The following is a 26,710-nucleotide window of genomic DNA, read 5'->3' on the forward strand; positions in this document are numbered from 1 at the left end:
CTTCCTACAGATGCTGCCTGGCCTGCTGCGTTCACCAGCAACTTTGATGTGTGTTGCTTGAATTTCCAGCATCTGCAGAATTCCTGTTGTTTGACTCTTACTCTTAACTGCCTCTTCAGTTCGAGGGTAAACATGGGTGGACAATGAATTCTGATGTTCTTAGCAACATCAGTGTCCCCAAAATAAATTCAACAAAAATTTCTCTTGGATTCAAAGTATCCCTTTCTCCTTCCCCTATCAAATTAAACCACTGTCATATTGAATTTAAGCAGCCTCCCAACAGCATCCATTACTCAATTCCACCTGCTCAGTTCCTACTCCCCACCTTCAGATTCTAACTCCATACCTCTTAAGCTTCTGTCATAGTCTCCTGAGAAATATCCTGTTGTAAGGCTTGGAAGTCTATTAACGCATTTCCTTTTATCCATCATGTATGTTACTTTCCTAACTCAATTGTTATCTGTGATTATCTCTTCAGATACATGTATTAATTACTGTGACATATATATGCCAAAACTAGTTCCTTAGGGTCTCCACACTCATTTCTCTCTGCTTGGTTGTTTCTCATGAGTTGTTACCACTTTTAAACAATTTGTGATTTATTTATATATTTCTCTCAGTAGAAATAAATAACTCAATATTTGGCTCAAAGTCATACAGCATGGAGATGGGTCCTTCAGCCAACCACGATGCCTACCTTGGCTAGTCCTGTTTACCCCTTAAACTTTTCCTTTCAATATATGTACTCTTCTAAAAGGTCTTTTAAACACTGTAATTGTACCCACCTTTACCATTTCCTCTGGCAACTCGTTTCATCCCACCACTCCGTGTGGAGAAACCTTTCCCTCAGATCCCCTTTAAATCTTTCTCCTCTCACTTTAAACCTATGCTCTCTAGACTTTAGACTTCCCTGTTCCTGGAAAATGAGTGTATCAATTTACTCTGTCCATCAAGGTTACCCCTGTGCCTCCTCCATTCCAGTCTCACGCTATGCAATCTTTCCTTACAACTCAAATACTCCAGTCGTTGTCACGTATCTGCATCTTTCCAGCTCAACGACATCCCTCCCACAGCTTAGCAATTTGTCAGCCTCACAGAGGTTGATATGTCAACTTCTACTCTATGTGACACATGCAATGTGAAACGACCCTGTGGATGCCGGCACCAACCCATCCATTTCATTACCAGTTGCTTCAGGATGTGCTAGAGTCTGATTCAGAGTAACCTGACCTCAGAAAACCTATTTCACTTTATCAGCTGACAACACAGGTGTAGAAGGACACAGACCTAATGCAGGCAAATGGATTAGTGTAAAAGGGCATCAAGGTCAATACTGACAAGGAGGACCAAAAGAGTTCATTTGTGTTGTATGATCCAGGACTCATTTCTATATTCTCAGTTTCTTTAGCTGAATCAAAACCTCAGTTTTCCTTCTCACTTAAGTCTAAGAATAAGTCACAATGAAAATGCACACACTTGAAGGAATTTATCCCCCCACAAAATGTTCAAGGAACTTGCCTCATCAGCTGCTGTTTCCAGTGTAAAATATTAGCACTAGCTGCAGTGCAAGTGATCGGTGATTCTCCCATCAATCGCAGCTAGAGATCATTCTGTTGTAGATGACTGGAATTGATTTTAACCCTACAATTTATGTTACCATCATTGCAACTTAAGGAGCAATCACCCTGCTATTTTTGGAAAATCTCATAATAGTTATGACTACAAGTTCTTGTTCCATTCTATAGGTGATTTTCCTGTAGTGCACAGTAGACTGTTCACTGAACCCTCTATATTTCCAATTCACTGGTTAATACAGTGCATTACATCAATTCAGGTTTTGGTTTTAGAGTTTCGGCCAAAAGCAAATTAGCTGAAAGAGCCATGAGTTTTTTTTATAATGTGTTTTATTTAAAACACAAGATTGTCGCAATCTGTTGAAAATGAAAAATAATATCAAAGAATGAAAAAAGGAAGCCAGCCATTTTACAATTTTTTTTACAACTAACTGAGAAAGGGAAATTGATGAGCAGCAGTAGAGTATTTAAAATACTTCCCAAGAGGGAGTAATTGGTCTCACAGGTACAGGACAGGTTAGTAGTGAAGCAATATAACCACACTCCAGAGACTGGCAAGTGGCCACTGGAGCTCAGGAACTTGATTTAAAACTCTTCAGATTTTTTAATATATAGATTTTACATTTATTAATATAAACAGTTTCATCCAATTAGAAACTGAAGCAATTTCACAGAAATGCATCAACATGCTTCACTACTTGATACCAGGTATGGTCAACTTGCAAGATTGACCTCAACGTGATAGATATCCAGTACATGTTAATGCAAAACAGATTAAACTTCCTGTTTCCATCTTGAATACTCTTGCTTTTTACATTGCAGAGTTTTGGTACAGATGCATAGGCATAAACATAGGTTTGTCCAGCAGCCGGGATAACTTGGGAACAATGCCCACCAGTGTGGCACATTCATAAAGGCTGAAATATTTACATAGGGCTGAATACTGGATAGGAATAAGGAGAAGTGAAAGATTACTCAGGGAACAAATAATTTAATTATGCAAAGGTTACTCACTTCTCTGCAAAACACTGTAGCTATTTTATTTCTCAAGGGTTCTGAATTAATTGCAATCTTATTACAGCAAATCAATTGCCTTTCAGTTAAACTGATTCACAGAAATCGACAGGAAAAAAATGATTGTCAAAGACTACTGAATGTTGGTGAACTAATTGTCATAGTCCTATGAAGTTATCGCATTTCAGAGAATTGAGCAATAGTTTAAGAATGCATTATTTCTGTGACATTACTGGATGTAAGTTCTATTATTACATCCATTACTGGACTAAATAATTCTACACTTTTAAACGTTTTACATGTCACACTGACAATTGCCACAGTGGAATGTGTAATGGGTGACAGAATGGATCTCAGGTCGAATATTGAGAAGTATTTCTCCAAGGACACAGTGAAGAAAACTAGAGTAGATATCGCCAATGTTATCACAGCTGTTATATTCAGCAAGAAACTAACATTTCAGAGACAATTTTGTTTTTGAAGATTTCTTTTTCACTACTTAAGCACACGTGTTTTTAAGAAGCTTGTCTCACTGAGTCATTTCCTACCACAAGAATCGAAACCAATAATCAGAGGCAGGAGCCGAATTGAGGTTGCTGCACTTTAGGGTGCCGGCCTCTGGGGCTCTCAGACTATGTTGGTGGATAATGATAATGAGGTTAGCCAACTGTCCCCTTCAGCATTAAGGAGATGAATAATATCAGGTGTAACTAAGCAAATGGCTGTATCATTTTTTACATGAATCCAGCAAGCAGGACAGGTTTGTAAATTATAAACACATGAGATTTTACAGAAAATCCAGAGCAACATATACAAACTGCTGGAGGAATTCAGCAGGTCAGGCAGCATTAATACAGAGGAATAAACTGTCAACATCAGGACTGGAAAGGAAGGTGGGGGGGGGGGGGAGAAATGAAATGACAAGCTTGGAGATGTTGTTTGGAAACAAAGGGCTGAAGAAGGGATCGAATAGGAGGGGAGAAAGGGAAGAGGAGAGGCAGCGGAGGGAGGTGATGGGCAGGTGAGGAAAAGAGAAGGGGCAGTGGGAACCCAGAATGGATAAAGGGGGAAGGGAGAGAAAATTACCAGAAGTTAGAGAACTCATCAGGTTCGTGGCTACCCAGATGGAATAGGAGTTGTTGCTCTTCCAACCTGAAAGTGCCCTCATCATTGTAGTATAGGAGGCCATGGACCGACGTATCAGAGTGGGAAGTGGGTAGCCACCAGAAAATCCCATCTTCCTTTGACAGACGGACAGGTTTGCTCCTGCTACCCTAGACTAGGACATCATCAATGGCATGAATATCATAGTGATGACTCCTGTGGAGCAGTTGCTCTGTTACTTAAGCAACTGTTTAATATGTTGGTTCCATTTCACTAACTAGTCTGTGGAATATAATCCATGAACAGCAGACCTTCCTAGTCTATACCCACTTCTTGAGAGCTGCAGAAAGAGTTAAAAAGCAATTTCTTTCCATCTATAGATCATGGAAATAAAATCTTATACAACTCTATCAGGTCACCTCTCATCCTCCGTCACTCCACAGAGAAAAGGTCAAGTTCACTCAACCGATTCTCATAAGGCACATTCTCCAATCCAGGCAACATCCTTGTAAATCTCCTCTGCACTCCCTCTATAGTATCTGCATCCTTCCTGTGGTGAGCTGACCAGAACTGAACACAGTACTCCAAGTGGGGTCTGACCAAGGTCTTGTATAGCTTTAACATTACCTCATGGCTCTTGAACTCAATCCCAAGGTTGATGAATGCCAACACATCATGTGTCTTCTTAACAACACTGTCAACCTGTGCAGCAGCTTTGAGTGTCCTATGATCCTCCTAGTCCTCCACACTGCCAGAAGTCTTACCATTAATACTATATTCTGTCTTCATATTTGACCTACCAAAATGAACCACTTCACACTTATCTGGGTTGAACACCATCGGCCACTTCTCAGCCCAGTTCTGCATCCTATGTCCCACTGTAACCTCTGACAACCCTCCAGACTATCCAGAACACCCCTAACCTTTGTGTCATCAGCAAAATTACTAACCTACTTCTTCATCCAGGTCAATTATAAAAATCACAGAACCGATAGCAGCAGAACACCACTGGTTACCTTCCTCCATGCAGAATACGAACCAAGGATGGGAGCTCAACATTCAGGGATATTCAATATTCAGGAGGGATAGACATGAAAGAAAAGGAGGTGGGGTGGCGTTGCCAGTTAGAGAGGAGATTAACACAATAGAAAGGAAGGACATAAGCCGGGAGGATGTGGAATCGATATGGGTGGAGCTGCATAACACTAAGGGGCGGAAAACGCTGGTGGGAGTTGTGTATAGGCCACCTAACAGTAGTAGTGAGGTTGGGGATGGTATTAAACAGGAAATTAGAAATGTGTGCAATAAAGGAACAGCAGTTATAATGGGTGACTTCAATCTACATGTAGATTGGGTGAACCAAATTGGTAAGGGTGCTGAGGAGGAAGATTTCTTGGAATGTATGCGGGATGGTTTTTTGAACCAACGTGTTGAGGAACCAACAAGAGAGCAGGCTATTCTAGACTGGGTATTGAGCAATGAGGAAGGGTTAATTAGCAATCTTGTCGTGAGAGGCCCCTTGGGTAAGAGTGACCATAATATGGTGGAATTCTTCATTAAGATGGAGAGTGACATAGTTAATTCAGAAACAAAGGTTCTGAACTTAGAGGGGTAACTTTGAAGGTATGAGACGTGAATTAGCTAAGATAGACTGGCAAATGACACTTAAAGGATTGACGGTGGATATGCAATGGCAAGCATTTAAAGATCGCATGGATGAACTACAACAATTGTTCATCCCAGTTTGGCAAAAGAATAAATCAAGGAAGGTAGTGCACCCGTGGCTGACAAGGGAAATTAGGGATAGTATCAATTCCAAAGAAGAAGCATACAAATTAGCCAGAAAAAGTGGCTCACCTGAGGACTGGGAGAAATTCACAGTTCAGCAGAGGAGGACAAAGGGCTTAATTAGGAAGGGGAAAAAAGATTATGAGAGAAAACTGGCAGGGAACATAAAAACGGACTGTAAAAGCTTTTATAGATATGTAAAAAGGAAAAGACTGGTAAAGACAAATGTAGGTCCCCTACAGACAGAAACAGGTGAATTGGTTATGGGGAGCAAGGACATGGCAGACCAATTGAATACTTACTTTAGTTCTGTCTTCACTAAGAAGGACATAAATAATCTTCCAGAAATAGTAGGGGACAGAGGGTCCAGTGAGATGGAGGAACTGAGGGAAATACATGTTAGTAGGGAAGTGGTGTTAGGTAAATTGAAGGGATTAAAGGCAGATAAATCCCCAGGGCCAGATGGTCTGCATCCTAGAGTGCTTAAGGAAGTAGCCCAAGAAATAGTGGATGCATTAGTGATAATTTTTCAAAACACTTTAGATTCTGGACTAGTTCCTGAGGATTGGAGGGTGGCTAATGTAACCCCACTTTTTAAAAAAGGAGGGAGAGAGAAACCAGGAAATTATAGACCGGTTAGCCTAACATCGGTGGTGGGGAAACTGCTAGAGTCAGTTATCAAAGGTGTGATAACAGCACATTTGGAAAGCGGTGAAATCATCGGACAAAGTCAGCATGAATTTGTGAAAGGAAAATCATGTCTGACGAATCTCATAGAATTTTTTGAGGATGTAACTAGTAGAATGGATAGGGGAGAACCAGTGGATGTGGTATATTTGGATTTTCAAAAGGCTTTTGACAAGGTCCCACACAGGAGATTAGTGTGCAAACTTAAAGCACACGGTATTGGGGGTAAAGTATTGATGTGGATAGAGAATTGGTTGGCAGACAGGAAGCAAAGAGTGGGAATAAATGGGACCTTTTCAGAATGGCAGGCAGTGACTAGTGGGGTACCGCAAGGCTCAGTGCTGGGACCCCAGTTGTTTACAATATATATTAATGACTTGGATGAGGGAATTAAATGCAGCATCTCCAAGTTTGCAGATGACACGAAGCTGGGCGGCAGTGTTAGCTGTGAGGAGGATGCTAAGAGGATGCAGGGTGACTTGGATAGGTTAGGTGAGTGGGCAAATTCATGGCAGATGCAATTTAATGTGGATAAATGTGAAGTTATCCACTTTGGCAAAAACAGGAAAACAGATTATTATCTGAATGGTGGCCGATTAGGAAAAGGGGAGGTGCAATGAGACCTGGGTGTCATTATACACCAGTCATTGAAAGTGGGCATGCAGGTACAGCAGGCGGTGAAAAAGGCGAATGGTATGCTGGCATTTATAGCGAGAGGATTCGAGTACAGGAGCAGGGAGGTACTACTGCAGTTGTACAAGGCCTTGGTGAGACCACACCTGGAGTATTGTGTGCAGTTTTGGTCCCCTAATCTGAGGAAAGACATCCTTGCCATAGAGGGAGTACAAAGAAGGTTCACCAGATTGATTCCTGGGATGGCAGGACTTTCATATGATGAAAGACTGGATGAACTAGGCTTATACTCGTTGGAATTTAGAAGGTTGAGGGAGGATCTGATTGAAACGTATAAAATCCTAAAGGGATTGGACAGGCTAGATGCAGGAAGATTGTTCCCGATGTTGGGGAAGTCCAGAACGAGGGGTCACAGTATGAGGATAAAAGGGGAAGCCTTTTAGGACCGAGATTAGGAAAAACTTCTTCACACAGAGAGTGGTGAATCTGTGGAATTCTCTGCCACAGAAAACAGTTGAGGCCAGTTTATTGGCTATATTTAAGAGGGAGTTAGATATGGCCCTTGTGGCTAAAGGGATCAGGGGGTATGGAGGGAAGGCTGGTACAGGGTTCTGAGTTGGATGATCAGCCATGATCATACTGAATGGCGGTGCAGGCTCGAAGGGCCGAATGGCGTACTCCTGCACCTATTTTCTATGTTTCTATCTTCTTGCCTTCTGCGGGCAAGCCAATTCTGGATCCACAAAACAAGGACTCCTTGGATCCCATGCCTCCTTACTTTCTGAATGAGCCTTGCATGGGGAACATTATCAAATGCCTTACTGAAGTCCATATACACTACATCCATTGCTCTATCTTCATCAATGTGTTTTGTTACATTTCAAAGAATTCAATCAGGCTCATAAGGCACGACCTGCCTTTGACAAAGCCATGCAGACTATCCCTAATCAGATTACATCTCTCCAAATGCGCATAAATCCTGCCTTTCACAAAATTCTCCAATAACTTGCCCACCTGAAGTAAGACTCACTGGTCTCTAATTTCCTGGGTTATCTCTACTCCCTTTCTTGAACAAGGGAACAACATTTGCAACCCTCCAATCCTCTGGTATTCTCGTGTCCCTATTGATGATGCAAAGATCATTGCCAGACGCTCAGCAATTTTCTCCCTCACTTCCCACAGTAGCCTGGGGCACATCTCGTCTAGTCCCGGCAATTTATCTAATTTAATGCTTTTCAAAAGGTCCAGCACATACTCTTTCTTAATATCTATATGCTCAAGCATTTCAGTCTGCTGTAACTCATCCCCACAATTGCCAAGGTCCTTCTCACTGGTGAATATCGAAGCAAAGTATTCATTAAATACCTGCACTGCCTCCTCTGACTCCATGCACACCTTTCGACTATCGCACGTGATTGGTCCTATTCGCACACAGCTCATCCTTTTGCTCTTCACATACTTGTAGAATGCCTTGGGGTTTTTCTTAATCTTGCCCGCCAAGACCTTCTCACAGCCGCTTCTCACTCTCCTAATTTCATTCTTGAGCTCCTTCCTGCATATTTTCTAGAACTCCATCAGTACCTAGTTTCTTAAACTTTAGTAAGCATTTCTTTTCTTCTTAACTAGATTTTCCACATCCTTAGTACAGCATGGTTCTTTTACCTTACTATCCTTTCTCTGCCTCAATGGAACATACCTCTGCAGAACGCTATGCAAATGTTCCCTGAACATTTGCCACATTTCTGCCGTACATTTCCCTGAGAACATCTGCTTCCAAGTTCCTGCCTAATAGCATCACATTTCCCCCACCCCAATTAAATGTTTTCCAAAACTGTCTGCTCCTATCCCTCTCCAGTGCTATGGTAAAGGAGATAGCTTTCCCACTGAGATCTGACACCTGCCCAGGTTCCTTTCCCCAATACCAGATCAAGAATCTATCAACCTCCACTTCAAATATACCCAATGACCTGGCCTCCACAGCTGCCTATGTCAATGAATTCCACAGATTCACCACCATCTGGCTAAAGAAATTCCTCCTCATCTGTTCTAAAGGGACATCCTTCTATTTTGAGGCTCCTCCCCCAGTATTGAAAACATCCTCTCCATATCCACTGTATCTAAGCCTTTCAATGTTTGATAGGTTTCAACGAGATCCCCCTTCTAAATGCCAACAAGTACAAGCTCAGAGCCATCAAACGCTCATCATGTTAACCCTTTCATTCCTGGGATCATTCTTGCGCACCTCCTCTGGAACTTCTCCAATGCCGGCACATTGTTTTTAGATAAAGGGCTCAAAATACTCAAGTGCAGTCTAATCAATATCTTATAAACCCTGAATATTACACCTTTGCTTTTATATTCTAGTCCTCTTGAAATGAATGCTAACATTGCATTTCCTTTCTTCACTTCTTCAAACTGCACAGCAGGGTTGTGTAGTGGTTAGCACAACGCTTTACGGTATCGGCAACCCAGGTTCAGTTCCTGCTGCTGCCTGTAAAGAGTTTGTACATTCTTCCCGTAACCACGTGGGTTTCCTCCGGGTGCTCTGGTTTCCTCCCACAGTCCAAACATGTACCAGTTGGTAGGTTAATTGGTCATTGCAAATTGTCCCATGATTAGACTAGGACTGCTGGGCAGTGTGACTCGAAGAGCCAGAAATCCCTATTCCATGCTGTATCTCAACAGATAAATAAACTAATAAATAAAGACTTGCACAATTGTTTATGTGCCTGTAACTGGAGCAGATTCACTGAAGAGCTCTTTATCTGACCACTCCTGCTATGACAGAATATGCAGCAAGTCTCCCACTTGAATCCACCTCAGATCCCACAAATCATCCAACATTGCAGAGTCATGAGCAAATGCTGTATTTCCATAAAGATTTCATAAATGCTTAATATTTTATTGCCACACATGAAGGTTTAACATGAATTTATTACCACAATTTGTCATTAATGTTTGTCAAGTGTTCATTACATATGACTTCACTTAGGAGGCACTCTCCAAGAGTGTGCGACAAGGAAGATGTGAGGATAATGTGGATACTGAATTTCTGAGATGATGATGGATGGAAATTTCTAGCTTAGTTTGGAGAGCTCCTTGCTTTGTACATGGAAATATAATCAGTCGGAAACCCAGTATCCACTGGTTGTGGGACTGTGAGGATTCTTTTGTACTGTGATTTTGAGAGGTAGTAATATGCTCCACTCCCATTCTGTTCTACTGTAGGGCACCTCTTACCTAATCTGCAGGTCAGCAAACAGAGGAAATTAAAGGATACTTTTGATAGCTTTCATCTTAGACTGGATACAGTGAAAATGCTGTTTCTGATTCAGGATGGAAATTATTATTTTCACCGTCAATTGGGCAATAGTATGAAGAATTGAAACTGGTTTTGTGCACATAATCTGGCTTTGATTATCTTCCACCCACTGCACTTCTTGCAAGGGGTATCACTCTGCTTTTAAAAGGAAAACCTGCTGTATTTTTCTGTCACAAATTTTGCCAAACAATATCAACTGTTTACTACTGCCACTGTCATATACCCTGCTCTATATTCAATTCTTTGGCTGACAAAACTATTGTTGATATTCATACTTCAAAATTCAGCCTGGTTTTTTTATTGTCAGAAAAATTTGGTGCAAGTCGCAAACAGCAAGCAATTAAATGTTGTAAATTTTGTGTTGTGGAAATTCAGGATAATCAGGATGATCATAATACTAGATTACTGTAGGCACCTATTATGCTGTAACCCAAAAAACTGCACAAAAAAGACTGAAACGTACAACAGAAGGACTAATAATACTCTCTTAGAAGTTCTCAAAACTAACACCAGGATTTTACAACAGTTTTTCAAAATGTCTTTGTTAATTTGGCACGTTGTGACTGAGCCTTACCCTTCCATGCTGAAGAACCTTTGGCCGTTTCAGAGCTCTATTAACCAATACTGGCTGCTGCACTCTGGCTTTTTCATTTGGTCCAAGAACTTGCATCTCTGGGTAAATATTGTCCAGGTACCACTTGAATGATTTACAACCGAGTCTCCTTCTCAACTGAATACGTTCACTGATGTTACCGTAGCTTTGGGCTATGAGCTCAGGCCGGAGGGCGTAGTATTGTTCCTGAAATATTTTTTTAAAGAAAAGATGTATGCAGTTAAAATTGAAGATGAATATATTTTTCTAAAGCCTCAAGAAATTTCTCCAGGGGTGGAGCAAAGTGATGATGACACTAAACGGTGACTCCTTTGCTCGCATCTTCGGAAACAGCTAGCTCTATTTCCATCTTTAATATCTTTATTTTTCCCTTTCAGGATTCTTTCAAAGACCCCGACCTGGAGTTACATGTTGACTACGTTTCTTTGCAGGAATGGGACCCACTCTCGGGGTCTCATAACTGGCCACTGTTGTTCGGCATGCCAAGGGCTCGGCCTAAGAGTCCGGCTCAGCTTTGGAAGCCTAGGATCTCGGGGCTCTGGAGACGGGTGGATCAAAGGTTGGTGTCATGTGTGGTCAGGGGAGTCAGAATATCTACGGCTGTGTGCCCAGATCTTTGGGCACAGGGCTCAAAAAAGAACGACGTCAGACTTCTAACATCGTAAACCAGCAAGTTGTTTGTTACATCTCCCCGCTCGCTGTGAAAATGGAGACACCTCTTTCTCCCTTATTAGGGAGAGAGAGCCTGTGGTATGTCGAATACCAGATGAAACGCAAAGTCTTTGGGGTAACTGCAAGTCTGTGTCTTCGCTGTTGCTTTGCTCACGCTTGAGTGCTTGGTGGTGGGTGCCGATGCTTTTTTTGCCGGTGGAGATAGGGAATGTTGCTTTCTGCCACTTACGTGTGGGAGGGAGGGGAGCTTGGGGGGGGTACTTTGGGTTCTAACATTTAACTGTCATTCATTCTTTGGGGTACTCCTCTGTTTTCGTGGGTTTCTGTGAAGAAAAAGCATTTCAGGATGTATATTGTATACATTTCTCTGACATTAAATGTACTTTTGAAACCTTTTAAGTGAAGAAACCCTGACAATTTACAATAGGAGAAGAAAACATCTTGATGGAGATATTGTGAAGATAATTAAATCGACATAAATTAATCACAGCATTTGATTAAATAAAGTTCAAAGTTCAGAGTAAATGTATTACCAAAGTAAATCTGAAATATGAATCCTGAAACAATCAGACTGTCATAAAATCATGTGAAGATGATAGCAATAAATTATACAAGAATACAAACGGGTGGGTAAAATAGACAGCGGCACAGGAGATCCAGTTAATGAGGAAAAATGTGAGGCGATGCATTTTGTTAGGGAGAATGAGGTGAGGCAATATAGAATACTGATGTGAAGGAGGAGCAGGAACCTGAAATATGGGTGCACACGTCATTGAAAGTGGTTTCATTAATACAGGTTTAGTGTGGGAAAGCGGGGAGTTCATGTCTCAGCTGGAGTTGTGTGTTCACCTCTGGTCACCTCACTATGAGAAGTACGTGAAGATAGAGAAGAGATTTATGATGACAGTTTCTGGAATGAAGGATTGTGATTACAAGGATAGTTAGGGGAGGCTGAGTCTGTTTTCTTTGGTGAAAGCAGAGGAGTGATTTGATAATATATGATATGGGATATGGATAGAGTGAGCAGTGGGAGGAGGGGACATGAACTAAGGGTCACAGATACAAAGCAAAGAGAAATGAATTAAATTAAAAATTATTATATAGAAAAAAAATCCTCATTTTTAACTTAATATATGACTGGAATCTGGAAATCCCTAATGGAGGCAGGTTCCATAGTGGTCTTAAGGAGGAAACTAGATAAACTATATTGTGAGGGAAAATATTACAAGGGTTAGAGTGTAGATCTGGTAGAGAGCCAGAGTGGATACAGTGAGTTGAATGAGCTGTTTCTGGTTTGTAGCCATTATATCAGATGGCCAACAATCTTAAATGGACCAGAAATGCTTTTGCTACATCTCAAAAGCTACTCATTCTATACATCCAATCTTGTTAACTTAACCTTTATATGGTCTATGATGTAACGTACCTTATACTCATCCATCCAGACATGTGCCAGACGAAGAGAATTGTGTGTCATGGTATCCCGCCCTTTAGGCGAACCATATGGTCGGCGTTTTCGGAAAATATGCCCTACCCTGGAGCATGGAATTATTTCTAGCCGGCCGCCGCACATCCAAATCTGAACCAAAGGATAATGACGGAATATTACCAAATAGTACAAAGCAGGAATCATGAGTAATGGACATAACTTAATATTTCTGAAACTAGAAAGATTTTTAATTATTCATTTTAATTTTTGATAATCAAAAACCCACTCACCCCGGATATTCACCCTTCTCCACAACCCCCCCCCCCAATCAGGCAGAGCCTGAAAGCATCAAGGACAGCTTGTACCCTCCCCGCACTGTTAGAAGACAAGTGAACCCATCTCTTGTACAATAAGCTGGACCCTTGACCTCGGAATCTACATCGTTATGACCTTGCGCCTTATACTGTCAGTCGGCATGGCACTTTCTCTGTATCTCTAACAGTTTATTCTGCACTCTGTTATGGTTTTAACGTATTACCTCAATGCACTGTTGTGATGAACTGATCTGTATAAATGGTATGCAAAACAAGTTTCTCACTGTACCTAAGTACATGTGATAATAACAAACCGATTTACCAATTTGATTTACCAGTTTTGTGGAAGTTCCATTTCAAAAAGTTGACCTGCACATTAACTGCCTGAGCTTCAATAGGATACTATTGTGAAATCCTTAAATTTATGTACGTCGGTGCCTTACTTGAGGACCAAAGACCAGCTGTGGAGGCCCAATCTGCTGGCTTATAATGAAATGCAAATTTCCAAATGGTAATTTCAACAAAATCGGTAGGAGTAGCTGACAAGCAGAGGCCAAGTGTTGTAGTACAGGGGGAGGGGGAGAGGGGGAGGTCTGACCAGGGGATTGCCCAGCTCCTTTCACAACTATTAAAGAGTGAGACAGGTCAGTTATAAAGTGGACTTAAGAACAGGCTGACACAAAATAGAATTCATGTCATGAATGTGAATCATAAGTCCACTTCTTAGTTCAGTTTTGTATCTGGTTTCTCCTGCCTTTAAAACATACTTCCAGTAGGAGCCATTATGATTCAGGTCATTCCATGTCAATTCTACATACTGAATAAAGGATGGAAATGCCCTCATCTTCGGAAGAGAAAAACTTTAATATTAAAACGCCTTCTGTGATCTCAAGATGCCCATAAGCTCTTTACTTTCTCCACAGTGAGAAATGATCAATGCCTGCAGTGAGCTCCCACAACCTGGCAATAACTGGGTAATCTATTTTTGCAGTGGTCTTGGGTGGGGGGGGGGGGGGGAATAATTATCCAGAACGCCAGTTCTTCTCTGAAGCACATTTAAAGCTAACTGAAGGTAGACAAGGCCACTTTTTAACCTAACATGTCCCATGATATTTACCTAGTTGAGCTACAATTGGGATGCTGATGTTGCAATCTACAAATATAATTACACCATCTGTATTTAAGTTATTTATTTAACACAGCAAGTCATCCTTTCTTGGGAAAGTCATCAAATATTGTAAATTCTGACACCATGCCACATAAGACATATAGACCAGAAGATGCAAAGCTTGGACCAAAAGGTGGATTCTGAGTGAGGACTTTAAAGAAAATTAGAAATTTCAGACGAAGGCCTAAGCAGCCAAAGGCACAGTCACTGTCACCACTGTCAAAGCAGAGCCATGACTGGAAAAGAATAGATTTCTGGGCAGGCTCCAAGACTGGAGACAAGGATATAAGTAGGGACAAAATCTAGGAGGGATTTGAAATCTAAGGATGAGAAATAAGGTGTTGTTCAACAAGGAGCCAACACAAGTCTGCAAGACAACAGTGGTGGGCCAACATGCTAACATACCTGTTGGGCGAAGAGCAGCAGTTTTGAAAGAACTTACACTTAAAACAGGAAAAGTGAGACAGGTTCACCCGGAGTCAATCCTAAGATTAGGGTGAGGGTTTCATCAGAAGATGAGCTGAGCAAAGGCAGAGTTGTGTGGGTGGAAATGGGCACATTGGTATGGTATTTGTATGGTATTGGTATGGTATGGTATTTACATTAAGCTAGAAACTTATCTTACAGCTAGATACGAGACTGTGATCATGAAGAACCTTATTCAGTTTGCAAGGATAGGGAAGAAAGCAATGACTGGGGACAAATGCAATCCCATGCTGTTGAATGAAAGAGGTACATTTTAAAAGGCTGGTATGTGGTCAACTTCATGAATCCATTGCATCAAGCTAAGAAACTGAAGATCATCTTTGTCACACAAGTTCTGGAAGACGGGGATATGGTCTTATGAGGTTGAGAGGGATAATAAATCAGCCATGATGGAATGATGGTGCAGACTCAATAGGTTGAATGGCCTAATTCCGCTCCTATGTCTTAAGGAAACTTGAAGGATACAACATATCTGAGGACAGAGGGATCAAAGGTTGCTTTTTGAGCAGAGGGGTACAGTACCCAATGGGAATGAACCCATGAACCAGTAACAGTATCAGCCAGTATAGATTTCAGGAATGAATGCTTGGATTAAGCAGCTTAATGGGAATAGGATAGAATTCCAAGTTGACGTAAAGGGAAAAAGATAGGTGTGTAGAGCTAGGGTGGGGTTAGCTTTAAAAGTTTGGCCTGGTACACTGGAGAAAAGATAAAATGCGGCAGAGATAGATGATAGGATCCATACTTCTGAAGCAATTATTCACAAATCTGTTCAAAATTGCTTTCTTTGGATCTCAGGGAGCAGGCAGGAAGAGAAGAGACCAATTATTTTAACAGGGGCTAAGACATCAAAAGTGATGCTAGATTGCTAGCTCGGTAGTTGCTGTGGTGAAGGGAGAGCTACTTGGTACATAGTTGAGATTTTGAAAGTGCAGATGAAAATAAGAGACAGAAGGGGGCTTGTATTGGGAGAGTCACAAGGAAGTGATCGTGGAAATACCAATAAAGAATGAGGCAGACAAAAGGAGAAATGGGAAAATATTTACAAATAACTGAGTAATCTGACGAAGATTTGTTGAAAATGTTTATGTATATCATTTGGAAGGAAATTTATCTCTGTAAATTTGACCATATAAAACAGTGCACTCTACTATATTTTAAAATTGAGGGAAAATTCAAATAGTATTACCCTAAATGAAATTTCCAGATTTTCTCCTCCCCAAATATCCATGCCACTGTCATACTGTCCAAGTTCATAGAAGTAATGCCTGTCCATTGCAAATAATCCTCCTGCCATTGTAGGTGACCTAAGAAGGAAGAATTTGTAAAGAACTTTGTAAATGTAAGTATATACCAGTGATACAGATCTGAATTATCTTTCGGTTTCTAACTCTGCATACATTAACTGTATTTTAATTATATTAGAACATGGTTGCCCCCTGTTCTTTTCTTAAAAATTGTCAAATATGTAGAGGTATTTCCTAGAGAGCATCAGCATGGCTGAATTCCAAAATAAAAAGAACCTTTTTCAACCCGCTGCTTTCTGTATATCTGCAACAATATCCCTCTGTTAACTGCAAGTACAAACCCCATTTCCAGAAAAGTTGGGATATTTTCCAAAATGCAATAAAAACAAAAATCTGTGATATGTTAATTCACGTGAACCTTTATTTAACTGACAAAAGTACAAAGAAAAGATTTTCAATAGTTTTACTGACCAACTTAATTGTATTTTGTAAACATACATAAATTTAGAATTTGATGGCTGCAACACACTCAACAAAAGTTGGGACAGAGGCATGTTTACCATTGTGTTACATCACCTTTCCCTTTAATAACACTTTTTAATCGTCTTGGAACTGAGGATACTAATTGTAGTAGATTCGCAATTGGAAATTTTGTCCATTCTTGCTTGATATAAGACTTCAGCTGCTCAACAGTCCGTGGTCTCAGTTGTCTGATTCTCCTCTTCCTGATGCGCCATACATTTTCAATAGGAGATAGATCTGGACTGGCAGCAGGCCAGTCAAGCACACGCACTCTGTGTCTACAAAGCCACGCTGTTGTAGCCCGTGCAGAATGTGGGCTGGCATTGTCCTGCTGAAATAAGCATGGAGATCCCGGGAAGAGACGTCGCCTTAATGGCAACATATGTCTCTCTAAAATCCTAATATACGCCTCAGAGTCAATGGTACCTTCACATACATGCAACTCACCCATACCATCACAGATGCTGGCTTTTGCACCTTTCGCTGATAACAATCTGGATGGTCGTTTTCATCTTTGGCACGGAGAACTCAATGCCCGTCTTTTTCTGAAAACTAGCTGAAATGTGGACTCATCTGACCACAGCACACGGTTCCACAGTCTTTCGGTCCATCTGAGATGAGCTCGGGCCCAGAGAACTCGCCGGCGTTTCTGCATAGAGTTGATGTATGGCTTCCTCCCTGCGTAATACAGTTTCAAGTTGCATTTCTGGATGCAGCGACGGACTGTGTTGAGTGACAATGGTTTTCCAAAGTACTCCTGAGCCCAGGTGGCTATAATTGTCACAGTAGCATGACGGTTTCTTAGGCAGTGCCGCCTGAGGGCTCGAAGATCACGTGCATTCAACAGTGGTTTCTGACCTTGCCCTTTATGCACTGAGATGTCTCTGAATTCTCTGAATCTTTTCACAATATTATGTACTGTAGACGTTGAAAGACCTAAATTCTCTGCAATCTTGCATTGAGAAATGCTCCTTTTGAACTGACTAACAATTCTCTCACGACTTTTGGCACAAAGGGGTGAGCCACGACCCATCCTTGCTTGCAAAGACTGAGCCTTTGATGGACGCTACTTTTATACCCAGTCATGATACCTCACCTGCTACCAATTAGCCTGCTTAATGTGGAGTCTTCCAAACCGGTGTTACTTGAATATTCTGTGCACTTTTCAATCTTATTTTAACTCTATCCCAACTTTTGTTGAGTGTGTTGCAGCCATCAAATTCTAAGTTGGTCCGTAAAACTATTGAAAATCTTTTCCTTGTACTTTTGTCAGTTAAATAAAGGTTCACGTGAATTAACATATCACAGATTTTTGTTTATATTGCATTTTGGAAAATATCCCAACTTTTCTGGAAATGGGGTTTGTAGTAATTATTGTGAGGTCAACAGATTAAGCTACTGAACGCACAGCCATTTATCTTGCTGTGACCCCAGACCATGCTGGTACCTTCCTCCCACCTGTGGATGTGTTAGGAGAAAATGGGGAAGAAATTGAAGTAGGAAACAAAGATCTGCTGACAATGGAAGATGGAGAAGTAAATGTGCACATTTATTGGTGTGGGGGAAAAATAATCAGGAAGGGAGGATGCCAGCCTGCAAGATCTGGGCAGAGGCATAAAGAATTATAGCAATACTTTACCAAGGAAACCAAATTATGGAGGTATAGCAAATCAAACGAAGAGATCAGGAAGGTCTGCAGGTTGACATAGATGAGTTCAAAGAAATGGCAGAGGGGTATCAGAAACAAAGTGCAAAGAAATATAAAATATTAGGAAATTTAGAGATTATTTTCTGGCTTGTTCTGCCTGATGGGATGATAGTGTTCAAAAGGAAGTTGAACGTATGCTTGAAAAGAGGACTTTTATTTTTGCCAGCCAGATGCAAATGGCCATCCTCAATGGATGAGGATCACAGAAAGGAAAACAGAATTCAGAAAACACCCACTAACACGATTCAACAGCATGAAGCAATAACAAAAAAGCTGAATGTGAAAATGAAAAGAGAAATAAAGGTTGGTTATCTCAGATACCCTTGCTGGTGGCAAGAGAAATTTTGGTTTAAATTATTATAGAAACATAGAAAATAGGTGCAGGAGTAGGCCATTCGGCCCTTCGAGCCTGCACCGCCATTTATTATGATCATGGCTGATCATCCAACTCAGAACCCCGCCCCAGCCTTCCCTCCATACCCCCTGACCCCCGTAGCCACAAGGGCCATATCTAACTCCCTCTTAAATATAGCCAATGAACTGGCCTCAACTGCTTCCTGTGGCAGAGAATTCCACAGATTCACCACTCTCTGGGTGAAGAAGTTTTTCCTAATCTCGGTCCTAAAAGGCTTCCCCTCTATCCTCAAACTGTGGCCCCTCGTTCTGGACTTCCCCAACATCGGGAACAATCTTCCTGCATCTAGCCTGTCCAATCCCTTTAGGATCTTATACGTTTCAATCAGATCCCCCCTCAATCTTCTAAATTCCAACGAGTACAAGCCCAGTTCATCCAGTCTTTCATCATATGAAAGTCCTGCCATCCCAGGAATTAATCTGGTGAACCTTCTTTGTACTCCCTCTATGGCAAGGATGTCTTTCCTCAGATTAGGGGACCAAAACTGCACACAATACTCCAGGTGGGGTCTCACCAAGGCCTTGTACGACTGCAGTAGTACCTCCCTGCTCCTGTACTCGAATCCTCTTGCTATAAATGCCAGCATACCATTCACCTTTTTCACCGCCTGCTGTACCTGCATGCCCACTTTCAATGACTGGTGTATAATGACACCCAGGTCTCGTTACACCTCCCCTTTTCCTAATCGGCCACCATTCAGATAATAATCTGTTTTCCTATTTTTGCCACCAAAGTGGATAACTTCACATTTATCCACATTAAATTGCATCTGCCATGAATTTGCCCACTCACCCAACCTATCTAAGTCACCCTGCATCCTCTTAGCATCCTCCTCACAGCTAACACTGCCGCCCAGCTTCGTGTCATCTGCAAACTTGGAGATGCTGCATTTAATTCCCTCATCCAAGTCATTAATATATATTGTAAACAACTGGGGTCCCAGCACTGAGCCTTGCGGTACCCCACTAGTCACCGCCTGCCATTCTGAAAAGGTCCCGTTTATTCCCACTCGTTGCTTCCTGTCTGCTAACCAACTCTCCACCCACACCAATACCTTACCCCCAATACCGTGTGCTTTAAGTTTGCACACTAATCTCCTGTGTGGGACCTTGTCAAAAGCCTTTTGAAAATCTAAATATACCACATCCACTGGTTCTCCCCTATCCACTCTACTAGTTACATCCTCAAAAAATTCTATGAGATTCGTCAGACATGATTTTCCTTTCACAAATCCATGCTGACTTTGTCCGATCATTTCACCGCTTTCCAAATGTGCTGTTATCACATCCTTGATAACTGACTCCAGCAGTTTCCCCCCACTGACGTTAGGCTAACCGGTCTATAATTCCCCGGTTTCTCTCTCCCTCCTTTTTTAAAAAGTGGAGTTACATTAGCCACCCTCCAATCCTCAGGAACTAGTCCAGAATCTAACGAGTTTTGAAAAATTATCACTAATGCATCCACTATTTCTTGGGCTACTTCCTTAAGCACTCTGGGATGCAGACCATCTGGCCCTGGGGATTTATCTGCCTTCAATCCCTTCAATTTACCTAACACCACTTCCCTACTAACATGTATTTCGCTCAGTTCCTCCATCTCACTGGACTCTCTGTCCCCTACTATTTCTGGAAGATTATTCATGTCCTCCTTAGTGAAGACAGAACCAAAGTAATTATTCAATTGGTCTGCCATGTCCTTGCTCCCCATAATCAATTCACCTGTTTCTGTCTGCAGGGGACCTACATTTGTCTTTACCAGTCTTCTCCTTTTTACATATCTATAAAAGCTTTTACAGTCCGTTTTTATGTTCCCTGCCAGTTTTCTCTCATAATCTTTTTTCCCCTTCCTAATTAAGCCCTTTGTCCTCCTCTGCTGAACTCTGAATTTCTCCCAGTCCTCAGGTGAGCCACTTTCTCTGGCTAATTTGTATGCTGCTTCTTTGGAATTGATACTATCCCTAATTTCTCTTGTCAGCCACGGGTGCACTACCTTCCTTGATTTATTCTTTTGCCAAACTGGGATGAACAATTGTTGTAGTTCATCCATGCAACCTTTAAATGCTTGCCATTGCATATCCACCGTCAATCCTTTAAGTGTCATTTGCCAGTCTATCTTAGCTAATTCACGTCTCATACCTTCAAAGTTACCCCTCTTTAAGTTCAGAACCTTTATGGAGCACATTCCCCTTCATAAAGGCAGTTTTGCCAGTTACTATTTTCATGAAGGAACCTTTATCCCAGACTGCAAAGAAGTTAAGAAAAACTCATACATAAAAAGCATACAAGGAATAAAACAGGTTTACTACTTGATTGGTGCTGTTGGTCCCTCCGGTCCATTCAACATTGAGGCAGGCACTGGATCCCACTTGAAATGCAGACCCCAGTTAAACCCTCCCCTCACAATTGGGGAAGAGCTGTAGATTAATGTGTCAGTATTGATGATGTCAATCACCGGACACACCACAGTCTTGCGATCCTGCATCACAGGTGTCAGCAGGGGTTGCAGCCACAACTCATTCACCTCACAGTGACTGTCAAGAAACACCAGCACATCCCCTATGGAAAGAAAATGCTAAACAATTAGGTGGCAGAACTGATTTCAAAGCTAAAACTCGTTTATATTAACACCAAAAAGACAACTCAATTGGTGAATCATTAGTAGGGCCCTTACATTATTTAGAATTTAATTTTAAAGAAGAAAATTATTAGCTCTATCGCTATTAATCTTTGGAAAGCCAAGTGAGGTTAATTCAAAAAATCGTAAGAAATACACAGACTTTTATGATATTTAAAAGGGCAGGTCAAAAAAAGCAGTGCAGCAAGAATATTTTTTTAAGGTTTCCTTCGTGACAATAATTTGGTACTGCAATCTGTCTAATCACAACACAACATTTATTCCAATATTGTACTTTGAATATTGGAAGACAAATCAGGCTTGTACCAAGATGTCCATTTCGGTGTGGTGAGGCAAGCAGTGGATAGGAGGAGCCTGCAAATTTGCCTTAGAATCTACTTGTAGAACATGCACCCAAGACAAGCGGGCATGCTCATTTGGCTATCAAGGAATGACTGTGATGAGAAGAATAAGTGCAAGCTAATTTCCAGTTTTACTTTATTTGAGTTGCTATAAATATATCTAACTATTTTAAGAGCTTTTGTATTTTATTCACAAATTAATTGCATTTTTAATTTTTAACAGCTCTTGTGTTATCCTGTCAACATTAAATCTAAGCCTGAAGGTGTGGAATAAATAACTTTCAAGGATGAGAATCTGCAGGTGCTAGAAATCCAAAGCAACACACACAAAATGCTAGAGGAACTTTCAAGGACTTATGGGAATGAGTTGGTACTGGGACACACTTATCAGCGGTGAAACAGTTTCTGGGCGGAAGATAGTGTCAGATCCACTGTAGTTTAAAAAAAGATTTCAATGGCAGTTCACTCAGGCTCTGCACCATTCACAAGGTGATCCAGGCATTCAGTTCAATGGAACTCAATGCACAAGAGGCAAACATAATTAACAATATTCTCACATGATTAAGCTCTGGCAACCAAGACAAACTACACCACCATTCACTGAAATCGACAATATAATACCACTCTCACAATAAAATGTTCATTAAGTATTACAATGAAGTGGCAGTTTACGTTTACATGATCAGTCTCTATGGCCTGATTCTATGATGCTCTGACTCAGAGGGGAGATAATGCTTCCTTAAAGCTAATGCTGGCATTATAAAGCAAAAAAAAAGATTTATACTTCTGTAATCGATATACAAGTTAATGAAGGTTTGCAAAACTCATGCCAAAGTGTGGGATGGCTTTGGGAAGATCTTTTTTGACTGGTATCAGTAAGATGGGCTCTAACACCTCTTTTGTGTCATAAATACTCTGTGATTATGTATACTTCACAGTGGCAAGTTGTTATGCATTTAGTCAGAACCACAGACCCCTGCACTTAACTCCCTTCCTGGTCTTGCATCATTACCATTGGAATCCCTCAGGAATCTATTTTAGCCCTCCAGTCCATTTTCCCTCAACATGGCAACAGCATCAGATTACCTGTTGCATGGGATGCACCAATCATTCTGCCACGTATCAATCCCTCTCGTTCAGAGTTTCGCACTAGTTTCACCTTTTTGGGTAGACTATTCCAGATGTAGATCTCGAGCTCATCTTTCAGATTAACTGGCAAAGCAAATCAGAGTGTTAATTTATCTTTTGATGCTGATTCACCAAACCATAAGACACAGGAACAAAAGTAGGCCATTCAGCCCATCGGGTCTGCTCCACCATTCTATTATAGCTCATTTATTATCCCTCTCCACCCCATTCTCCTGCCTTCTCCCCATAACCTTTGACACCCTGATTTATCAAGAACCTAATGAATCACTTTAATGATTTGGCCTTCACAGCCATCTGTGGTAATGAATTCTAGAAGCTCACTGCACTCTGGCTAAAGAAATTCCTCCTCATCTCTGTTCTAAAGGGACATCCTTCTATTCTGAGGCTGTGTCCTCTGGTCCTAGACTCCCATACTGTAGGAAACATCCTGTCTTTGTCACTCTATCTAGGCCTTTCGATATTCGATAGGCTTCATTGAGAATCCCCCCTCATTTTTCAAAATTCCAGCAAGTACAGGCCCAGAGCCACCAGAGGCTCCTCATATGTTAACCCTTTCATTTCAGGATCAGTCTCGTGAACCTCCTCTGGACACTCTCCAATGTCTCTTCACTGCTGTCAGGTGGTCTTGATACTGTGCATCAAGAGATGAACCTGCCTTTCAGGAGGTTGGCTGCTTTTTGGGGTCTTAACTCCTTTCATATGAAGACATCAACTGCAAATGACTATGGTAAACAGGTACATGGCTGGAATTTGTGTCCCATACTGGTGTCTAGTCTGTCTAATCATGGATTATATCTGCTGATTTTGGAATCTGGTCTAAGAATGATACAAAATTCAGCACACACCAAGGGAGGGATGAATAGAAGAGAAAATGTAGAGAAAAGCTAAATATGACTCACTGAAATCACTGTTGTCATCTACAAGTATAATTTCGTGCAACAAGTTTGCAGGAGAACGATCCAGCACAGTATGTACTGTCCGCAGTAGAGCTGATAAAGCCTCGTTATAAAAACAGATAATAATGCTGGCAGAAGGCAAATTCACTGGGTAGCTTTTTGCTTTACACCTGATAATAAAAGAGAGTCATTTAGGGTTAAACCCAAAAGAAGGAAGTCATAAACTTCAAAAAGAAAACTAACTTTGCCAACTAAAATTCTGCAACTTTGTCTTGATTGACCATGTGGCAATAAGGTGGTGTAAATTGCATTGAAACATATTCTAGTGGTGTGATAATTAAATTCTGCAAGTAATATTTAAAGAAATATTCCTCTTGGTGTTAGAGACAATACTTTTCTTTATAAAATTATGTTCCACATGATAAGTTGACGTATTGTCTACCTGTCTAGATTACGATCTATTATCAGTGGATACAAACCTAACTCATCCAACCATTCCTCAAAAGACACCCATTATATGTATTACTCTTGCAGACTTTCTATGAACTGCTTCTGATAAAATAACATCTTTTCTTAATAATAATACTGACATTGTCCTTTTGACACACAGTAATACTTTGATCTATAATACTGTATTTTTGACTAATGTTTTTTTCCTCAAATCCAGTAAAATTGGAAATTGCATATGTAATGTGCTTTTCAATTGAAAAAGCTCACTATCCTAATTACTTCTACCACTTACACTTTTTTAATGCAAAGATATTACAATTTCAAGTCCATGAATTAACTGCAGAATACCATCCGATAATCATGGAACCTCACAAACTTTAGATACACCTTTCTGCAAAACAAAACAATAATGCTCTGGCATCTTTAATATGTTCACTTAGGAAATTCCAAAGAGACTAAAGAGTAGAGCATAGAGCTCATGACAATAGGGTTTAATGAGGTTACAAAGATGGATAACAGAAAGATTTCAAATCATGGAACAGGAGATTATTCAGCTTACTATGTCCATTTTGCCCACAAATGGTGCTATTCATGCTACTCACACTTTCCATGTGTTCATTCTTTATGCCTTGAGAGGTTGGTCAAGATCAAATCAGCCCCTGCCTACGCAAGGACCCAGACCAGTGCAATTTGCCTAGCGCCACAACAGGTCTGCACTGATGCAATCTCACTGGCTCTCCACTCAGCCTCGGAACACCTAGATAATAGCACTACCTTCGTCAGGCTGCTGTTTATTCATTACAGCTCAACGCTCAACATCATCGTACCCTCAGTTCCAATCAACAAAACCTGGGCCTCTGGGCCTCTGTGCCTCCCTCTGCAACTGGATCCTTCACTTCCTCACCGAGAGACCAGTTTTTGCAGATTGGAAATAATATTTCCTCCTAACTGATAATAAAAACAAGGATGTGTGTTTAGCCTGCTGCTCTACTCTCTCAATACCCATGACAGTGCGGCTAGGCACAGGTCAAACACCATCTATAAACTTGCCAACAACATAACAATTGTTGGCAAAATTTCAAATGGTGACAAGGAGACATACAGGAGTGAGATAGATCAGCTAGTTGAGAAGTGAAGCAACAACAACCTTGCACTCAACATCTGTAAGACCAAAAGACTGATTGTGGACTTCAGAAAGGGGAAGTCAATGAAACACACACCAGTCCTCATCAAGGGATTAGAAGTGGAAAGAGTGAGCAGTTTCAAATTCCTGAGTCAACATCTCCGAAGATACAGTATATCCTGGGTCTAACATATTGATGCAATTAAACAGAAGGCACAGCAGCGGCTATATTTCATTAGGAACTTAAGGAGACTTGGTATGTCACCAAAGACTCTTGCAAATTTCTACAGGCGTGCCATGAACAGCATTCTAACTAGCTGCGTCTGGTTTGGAGGGGCCACTTCACAAGATCAGAAAAAGCTGCAGAAAGTTGTAAACTCAGTCAGCTCTATCATGGGTACTAGACTCCCCAGCATCGAGGACATCTTCAAAAGACAACATGTATCACTAAGGCCCCCATCACCCAGGATGTGCCCTCTTCTCATTGCTACCATCAAGGAAAAAGTATAGGAGCCTGAAGACTCAATGTTTTAGATACAGCTTCTTTGCCTCCACCATCATATGTTTGTAAATCTGGCCTGAGCAAAAGATGTTGGGAATGGAGAGGGTGGAGCGCAGCGGGAGAGGTGTGGGATAAGCGGCAGAGAAAGAGTGCCAAGGACGGAGAGTGGCGCAAGTGCAGACACACCCAGCCCTGAGACACCAGCAAGGTCATTCAATTCTAAACAAATGATTTATTGATCATTACAGAACATCTCTCTCATGCTTCCCATTCCCTCCCCTCTTCCTTCCCCTTTTCCCACCCATGATTCCCCTCAACCTGGCTCCTTCCCACTTTCAATTCACAATAGAGACCCATATCAGAATCAGGTTTATCATCACTCACATATGGGGTGAAATTAGTTCTTGTCTGCAGCCACAGCAGCAATACATAAAACTAGTACAGTACTGTGCAAAGATCTTAGGCACCCTAGCTATATATATGTGACTTCTGCACAGTACTGTATGCCAGTGATATTAAACCTGATCCTGATTCATTTATGTAACTCTTAAATATGATTAAGTTATCTGCCTCAACCATCTTTTTGGGCAATTCAGATGTAGACCCTCATTACTCTTCCAAAAAACTTCTCAACTCACTAAGAGGTGACTTGATAGAGGTGTACAAGATGATAAGAGGCATACATCAAGTGGACAGTCAGAGACTTTCTCCCAGGGTATAAGTGGCTAATACGAGGGTTCATAACTAAGATGTCTTGAGGAAGGTATTGGAGGGATGTCAGAGGTAGGTTTTTTTTAAATACACAGACAGTGGTGGATGTATGGAATGTGCTACCAGGGTTGGCAGTAGAGGCAGATACATTAGGAACACTAAAAAGACTCTTAGCTAAGAAAGAAAACTGGAGAGTTGTGTGGGAGGA

At 41.2% G+C, this 26,710-nt stretch overlaps 1 protein-coding gene across 8 annotated transcripts in view; it reads right to left on the reverse strand.

Moving 5' to 3' along the window:
• galnt11 (UDP-N-acetyl-alpha-D-galactosamine:polypeptide N-acetylgalactosaminyltransferase 11 (GalNAc-T11)) overlaps positions 1 to 26,710 on the reverse strand; it is a 138,491-nt gene that overhangs the window by 12,720 nt on the left and 99,061 nt on the right. For all 8 annotated transcript variants that reach the window (XM_072254078.1, XM_072254080.1, XM_072254081.1 and 5 more), the window contains 6 exons: positions 23,720 to 23,886; positions 22,758 to 22,883; positions 21,002 to 21,251; positions 15,994 to 16,111; positions 12,834 to 12,986; positions 10,697 to 10,921 (listed from right to left, as the gene is read on the reverse strand). In XM_072254078.1, coding sequence (XP_072110179.1) covers positions 10,697 to 10,921; positions 12,834 to 12,986; positions 15,994 to 16,111; positions 21,002 to 21,251; positions 22,758 to 22,883; positions 23,720 to 23,886 — 1,039 coding nt within the window. The remainder of the gene's footprint in view (positions 1 to 10,696; positions 10,922 to 12,833; positions 12,987 to 15,993; positions 16,112 to 21,001; positions 21,252 to 22,757; positions 22,884 to 23,719; positions 23,887 to 26,710) is intronic.

Source organism: Mobula birostris, chromosome 3, assembly GCF_030028105.1.
Source record: "Mobula birostris isolate sMobBir1 chromosome 3, sMobBir1.hap1, whole genome shotgun sequence".
In the NCBI taxonomy this organism is placed as follows: Eukaryota; Metazoa; Chordata; class Chondrichthyes; order Myliobatiformes; family Myliobatidae; genus Mobula; species Mobula birostris.